Consider the following 7169-nt stretch of genomic DNA (forward strand, 5'->3'; position numbering starts at 1 on the left):
ACAATGGACTGGACTCACCATTAACTAGATCCACTAGACGTCCATTGGTGGGGCGGCGGGAGGAGGGTTCTCATAGTAGCCCATTGGGTTGAGTTTGTCCTTGCTCTGATGTGGGATCTGAGCTGAGAATGTTGTTGTGGTTTGTGCAGCCCTTTGAGACACTTGTGATTTATGGCTATATTAATAAAATTTGATTGATTGGTTGATTGATTGAAGAAAAGCAGTTGTGTGCTCAGACTCCAGCAGTGCATAAATCAGCATAAAAAATATCATCAGAAACAAGACAAAATTTAGTAAATGAAATAGTTCAGGCAATCTGGTAGCAGAGGGGTTAGTGCGTCTGCCTCACAATACCTAGGTAATGAGTAGTCCTGGGTTCAATCCCGGGCTCGGGATCTTTCTGTGTGGAGATTGCATGTTCTCCCCATTGTTTCGTGGGTTCCCTCCGGATACTCCGGCCTCCTCCCACCTTCAAAGACATGCACCCGGGGATAGGTTGATTGGCAACACTAAATTGGCCCCAGTTTGTGAATATGAGTGTGAATGTTGTCTGTCTATCTGTGTTGGCCCTGTGATGAAGTGGCGACTTGTCCAGGGTGTACCCGCCTTCCGCCCAATTGTAGCTGAGATAGGCACTGGAAAATAAGTTAGCGAAAAAGAAGGTTAGGTTGATAGTGGAAGATATTTTAGGTTTGCACTCAGAACATTTAGAATACAAAGTATTACATACATTTTTAAAACAGAGTGTGTTAAATAACATAATATAGAGTAGGGCAGCACTATGTCATCAGTTTCTGATTTATTAAAGTGTATAACAGTGCAAAATTTTGGTCATTTGTAGTGGTCTTTCTTGAACTATTTGGAAATAAAGATGTAAAAAAAATTGAAAACTTGTTGAAAAATAAACAAGTGATTCAATTATAAATAAAGAATTCTACACATAGAAGTAATCATCAAGGTACAGTGCCCTCTTTGGGGATTGTAATAGAGATCCATCTGGATTCATGGACTTAATTCTAAACATTTCTTCACAAAAAATATATATTCAACATCAATATTTAAGGAACACATCCACAAAAAAATCTAGCTGTCAACACCGAAATACAAAATTGTTGTATTTTTTTGTTTCACAGTTTATGAATTTATATTCATATTTTGTTGAAATATTATTCAATACATTTATTTGTAAAGAATTTTTGAATGGTTTTTTTTTTTAGAATATTTTTTTTTAAATCTCATGTACCCCTTGGCATACCTTCAAGTACCCCCAGGGGTACGCGTACCCCCATTTGAGAACCACTGGAGTAGGGCTCCCATCTCGGTCCACACTCCATATCAAAAGATGGCGGTAATGCACACTACTAGGTTGCTTGCCAACCGCCATTAAACCAAAAAAGAAGAAGAGCGCCGTCTTTGCGCTTGCGTAGACCGAATGTGTCTTCCGGTGATAAGGGAAGAGCGATGTCACGTAAGGAGGTCAGTAAAGGATCGGACAGTGTCGTCGAAAACAACTACAGGACCCCAGGATTGAGGGGTGTCCAGACCACCTCATTGTTTCGTGCGGTCAACCCAGAACTCTTCATAAAGCCTGTAAGAGACGCAACACACCAGGGGTTACCAACCTTTTTGAAACCAAGAGCTACTTCTTGGGTACTGATTAATGCGAAGGGCTACCAGTTTGATACACACTTAAATAAATTGCCAGAAATAACGATTTTGCTCGATGTTATTATTAATAATCAATTATATTTATCTTTGTGGAAACACTGATCATCTTAATGATTTCTAGCACTATAAATATATATAGAAACAGATAAATATAAAAAAAAAAGGGTATTTCTGTCTGTCATTCCATTGTACATTTTTTTTCCTTCTATGGAAGGTTTTTTGTAGAGAATAAATGATGAAAAAAACACTGAATTGAACGGTTCAAAAGAGGAGAAAACACGAAAAAAATGAAAATTAAATTTTGAAACATAGTTTCTCTTCAATTTCGACCCTTTAAAATTCAAAATTCAACCGAAAAAAAGAAAAAAACTAGCTAAATCGAATCTTTTTGAAAACAATAAAAAAATAATTTAGGGAACATCATTAGTAATTTTTCCTGATTAAGATTAATTTTAGAATTTTGATGACATATTTTAAATAGGTTAAAATCCAATCTGCACTTTTTTTTAGAATATAAAACAAATTGGACCAAGCTATATTTCTGACAAAGAAAAATCATTATTTCTTTCAGATTTTCCAGAACAAAAATTTTAAAAGAAATTCAAACGACTTTGAAATAAGATTTAAATTTGATTCTACAGATTTTCTAGATTTGCCAGAATAATTTTTGGGAATTTTAATCATAAGTTTGAAGAAATATTTCACAAATATTCTTCATCGAAAAAAACAGAAGCTAAAATGAAGAATTAAATTAAAATCTATTTATTATTCTTTACAATAAAAACAAATATAAATTTACTTGAACATTGATTTAAATTGTCAGGAAAGAAGAGGAAGAAATTTAAAAGGTAAAACGGTATATGTGTTTAAAAATCCTAAAATCATTTTTAAGGTTGTATTTTTTTCTCTAAAATTGTCTTTCTGAAAGATATAAGAAGCAAAATAATAATATAAATGAATTTATTTAAACAAATTCTATTTGAGTTTTGTCTCTCTTAGAATTAAAAATGTTGAGCAAAGCGAGACCAGCTTGCTAGTAAATAAATAAAATGTAATAAATAGAGGCAACTCACTGGTAAGTGCTGCTATTTAAGCTATTTTTAGAACAGGCCAGCAGGCGACTCATCTGGTCCTTGCAGGCGACCTGGTGCCCACGGGTACCGCGTTGGTGACCCCTGCTTTATACGGTCCCTTTTTATGATATAATCGGCTACGGCTGTCCCTCAAATGGAATAATTCTGTCAAAACACTTCAATATACAATATGTACTACATGTCAGGTGAAAACGCTGCACTCGATTGATGCTAATTAGGGATTTCACGGTATGTAAATTTCTCATTACCGTTATTGTGACCAAATTTATCACGGTTATCAGTATTATTGCGGTATTTTTAAATGTGCAAATATTTTTTTTAAAGTACATACACTAAAAATATTTTAACCAAGCTGTATTGAAAAGCACGCAAACAATACATTCAAACATGATTTCCTTTGAAAAAGAAACATTGTTGATAAAAACACTGTAATTGTACCTAAAAAAAAAGGTTAATGTGCATATGAAAACAACACAACCATTATAAACAAAGTAATATGGCAGAAACAAAATAATAACTCAATTAAATAAAAACAGATGTGAAAAGTGTGCAATATTATGGACATAGGAAATAAACAAATAAAACAAATGTAAGAATTTTGCAAGCTGGCACCTGATGGGCCCTAGATGTGGCGACTTGTCCAGGGTGTACCCTACTTTCCGCCCGATTGTAGCTGAGATAGGCACCAGCGCCCCCCGCGACCTCATAAGGGACAAGCGGTAGAAAAATGGATGGATGGATGCGGCACCTGATGGCCATAAGACCTAACTGCACTTTTTTTTCCCCATATTAATAGAAATAGTGTTTATACATGAGATCTGGTCTCATACATACGATTATGGCCAAAATAATAATTTGATTATTTTTAATAGTGAAACCACAATTATTAATCTGGATTATTCAATTCAGTATGTTAGTTAAACAGTGTTGGGGTGTGAACGTGACGCCATCATGTAATTTGTACTGTTTAATAAGAAGACTATAGATAAACGTTATTCATTTATTTAAAGACAAATATATGTATTTTTGTGAATTAATAATAACGTGGCAGCTTTTTCTAATGCCTTTATCTCCATCTATCCATCCATTTCCTACCGCTTGTCCCTTTTTGGGGTTACGGGGGGCGCCGGAGCCTATCTCAGCTGCATTCGGGCAGAACCATTCTTATATTTTGATAGAGAGAGGTAATTTTTTAAAGTTATATACAGTGGGGCAAAAAAGTATTTAGTCAGCCACCGATTGTGCAAGTTACCCCACTTAAAATGATGACAGAGGTCTGTAATTTTCATCATAGGTACACTTCAAATGTGAGACACGGAATGTGAAAAAAAAAATCCAGGAATTCACATTGTAGGAATTTTAAAGAATTTATTTGTAAATTATAGTGGAAAATAAGTTTGTGGTCACTTCAAACAAGGAAGATCTCTGGCTCTCACAGACCTGTAACTTCTTCTTTAAGAAGGTCTTCTGTCCTCCACTCGTTACCTGTATTAATGGAACCTGTTTGAACTCCTTATCTGTATAAAAGACACCTGTCCATAGCCTCAAACAGTCAGATTCCAACTTCCACTATGGGCAAGACCAAAGAGCTGTCGAAGGACACCAGGAAAAGAATTGTAGACCTGCACCAGACTGGGAAGAATGAATCTACAATAGGCAAGCAGCTTGGTGTGAAAAAATCAACTGTGGGAGCAATTATCAGAAAATGGAAGACATACAAGACCACTGATAATCTCCCTCGATCTGGGGCTCCACACAAGATCTCATCCCGTGGGGTCAAAATGATCATGAGAACGGTGAGCAAAAATCCCAGAACCACACGGGGGGACATGGTGACCGACCTACAGAGAGTTGGGACCAAAGTAACAAAGGTTACCATCAGTAACACACTACGCCGACAGGGAATCAAATCCTGCAGTTGCAGACGTGTTCCCCTGCTTAAGCCAGTGCATGTGTCCTGGCCCGTCTGAAGTTTGCCAGAGAGCACATGGATGATACAGCAGAGGATTGGGAGAATGTCATGTGGTCAGATGAAACCAAAATATAACTTTTTTGGTATAAACTCAACCCGTCGTGTTTGGAGGAAGAACAAAACTGAGTTGCATCCCAAGAACACCACACCTACTGTGAAGCATGGGGGTGGAAACATCATGCTTTGGGGCTGTTTTTCTGCTAGGGGGACAGGACGATTGATCCGTGTTAAGGAAAGAATGAATGGGGCCATGTATCGTGAGATTTTGAGCTAAAACCCCCTTCCATCAGTGAGAGCTTTGAAGATGAAATATGGCTGGGTCTTCCAGCATGACAATGATCCCAAACACACCGCCTGGGCAACGAAGGAGTGGCTCTGTAAGAAGCATTTGAAAGTCCTGGAGTGGCCTAGCCAGTCTCCAGACCTCAACTCCATAGAAAATCTGTGGAGGGAGTTGAAAGTCTGTGTTGCTCGGCGACAGCCCCAAAACATCAATGCTCTCGAGAAGATCTGCATGGAGGAATGGGCCAAAATACCAGCTACTGTGTGTGCAAACCTGGTAAAGACCTATAGTAATAGTTTGACCTCTGTTATTGCCAAAAAAGGTTATATTACAAAGTATTGAGTTGAATTTTTGTTATTGACCAAATACTTATTTTCCACCAAAATGTACAAATAAATTATTTAAAATTCCTACAATGTGAATTCCTGGATTTTTTTTTTCACATTCTGTCTCTCACAATTGATGTGTACCTATGATGAAAATTACCGACTTCTGTCATAATTTTAAGTGGGAGAACTTGCACAATTGGTGGCTGACTAAATACTTTTTTGTCCCCACTGTACATGTACTAAATGTATGGACGTGTACATGCTGTATCAGGACAGATCCATCAAGAGTTTGAGCAGAAATATGTTGTACAGGAATTTTCTATACACCGTATGACATGCTCTTTTCCATTAATGGTTTTTAAAGTAATACAGTTGTGAAATAAACAAACCCACAAAATGTAAAAAATAGTGTTTACTTTTTGATATCAATATAAATGCAAAGCAGTTTGAGTAATGAAGATAAAGCCTGACAGAATTTAACAGAAAACATAGGAATGTGTTCCATAAATTTTTTGAACTGGTGACAGAAATAAGGCAGGTCAACATTGACGTTGAACTCTAAAGAAGTTATTCCCAATTGTATTGCGGCCTTTGTTGTTTGATACCTCATGTAAAGTCTCTACAATTTAATTTGATTTAGCCCGCTAGGGACAAGTGTTAGAAAGTGAATGGATGGATAGTGTTTATTTTATTCACAAAATATATGATTTTTGTGTCACACTAGACAGTAGTCAGTAATAATGTAAAATATTTTAACTATGTGCAGAGAGATGCTTGTTTGCCTCCTGACTACTGTCAAAGTGCCCTTAAGCAAGGCACTTAACGTACGTCTCCTTTCATATGCCTGCATGTGTGTGGTCTGCTTCTACATGTGTTATTTTGGTTTGTAATTAATACTAAAATCAATTACAAATTATATATAATTTATCTCATGATTTATCTGTGGTATCTTTCACAGAATAAACCAGTGATGGCTTTTGGACTGATAACCATCACCTTGTGTGTTGGATATCTGGGATATTTACATGCAATGAAAGAGGACCAGCAGCTTTATGAAGCCATCGACAGTGACGGAGAGAGACTGATGAGGAGGAAAGCTTCAAAGTGGGAGTGAAAGCAGAAAATTGACAACAGTGAATCAAAACCTGACTGGACTTACAGAAGAACACTCTAAAAGCCTCAATAATATTGTAACATACAATGTTGCTGATTTTTGTAAAACATTTATGTAAAGACATTTTAAATTAAATCTACTCATTTAGTGGTGTACATCAAAGAAGTTCACTTAATGCACTATAAATGTGCTGCATGGATGGTATTGCCATGAAATAAAGATGTACAAACTCTGAGGCAGAACCTTTTGTCTTATTCTACTTTGCAAATCAAATTAACTAAAAAAGGACACACTCAAGTACACTTAACAAAAATATAAATGCAACACTTGTTTTTTCTCCTATTTTTCATGGGTTGAACTCAAAGATCTTAAACTTTTTCTATACACGAATAAGACCTCTTCCCCTGAAATATTGTTCATTAATCTGTGTTAGTGAGCATATGTTCTTTGCCAAGATAATCCATCCCACCTCACAGGTAAGGCATATCAAGATGCTGATTAAACAGCATGATTATTCAAAGGTGTGTCTTACGCTGGCCATAATAAAAGGACACTCTAAAATCTGCAGTGTTATCACACTGTACAATGCCACAGATGTTGCAAGTTTTGAGAGAGCGTGCAGTTGCTATGCTGACTTCAGGAATGTCCGCCTCAGCTGTTTCCCGTAATTAGAAAATTCATTTCTCTACCTTAAGCCGTTTTCACAGGC

At 36.5% G+C, this 7169-nt stretch overlaps 1 protein-coding gene across 1 annotated transcript; it reads left to right on the top strand.

Annotated features, from left to right (window-relative positions):
- The first annotated feature begins 1418 nt into the window (after positions 1-1418).
- On the top strand, positions 1419-6695 carry smim8 (small integral membrane protein 8). The gene is made up of 2 exons (XM_061900413.1): positions 1419-1590; positions 6305-6695. The coding sequence occupies exons 1-2, from the start codon at positions 1462-1464 to the stop codon at positions 6458-6460; spliced, it is 285 nt and encodes a 94-aa protein (XP_061756397.1). The 5' UTR covers positions 1419-1461; the 3' UTR covers positions 6461-6695.
- Positions 6696-7169: the final 474 nt, after the last annotated feature.

The sequence above is a fragment of the Nerophis ophidion genome, linkage group LG05 (genome assembly GCF_033978795.1).
Source record: "Nerophis ophidion isolate RoL-2023_Sa linkage group LG05, RoL_Noph_v1.0, whole genome shotgun sequence".
Lineage (NCBI taxonomy): Eukaryota > Metazoa > Chordata > Actinopteri > Syngnathiformes > Syngnathidae > Nerophis > Nerophis ophidion.

What these genes read in the sequence shown, in the direction of transcription:
- smim8 (XM_061900413.1), top strand. Translation starts at nt 1,462, where the DNA reads ATGTCACGTAAGGAGGTCAGTAAAGGATCGGACAGTGTCGTCGAAAAC. An exon ending in CAGAACTCTTCATAAAGCCT is followed by an intron (nt 1,591 to 6,304) that starts GTAAGAGACGCA and finishes TATCTTTCACAG; the next exon opens with AATAAACCAGTGATGGCTTT.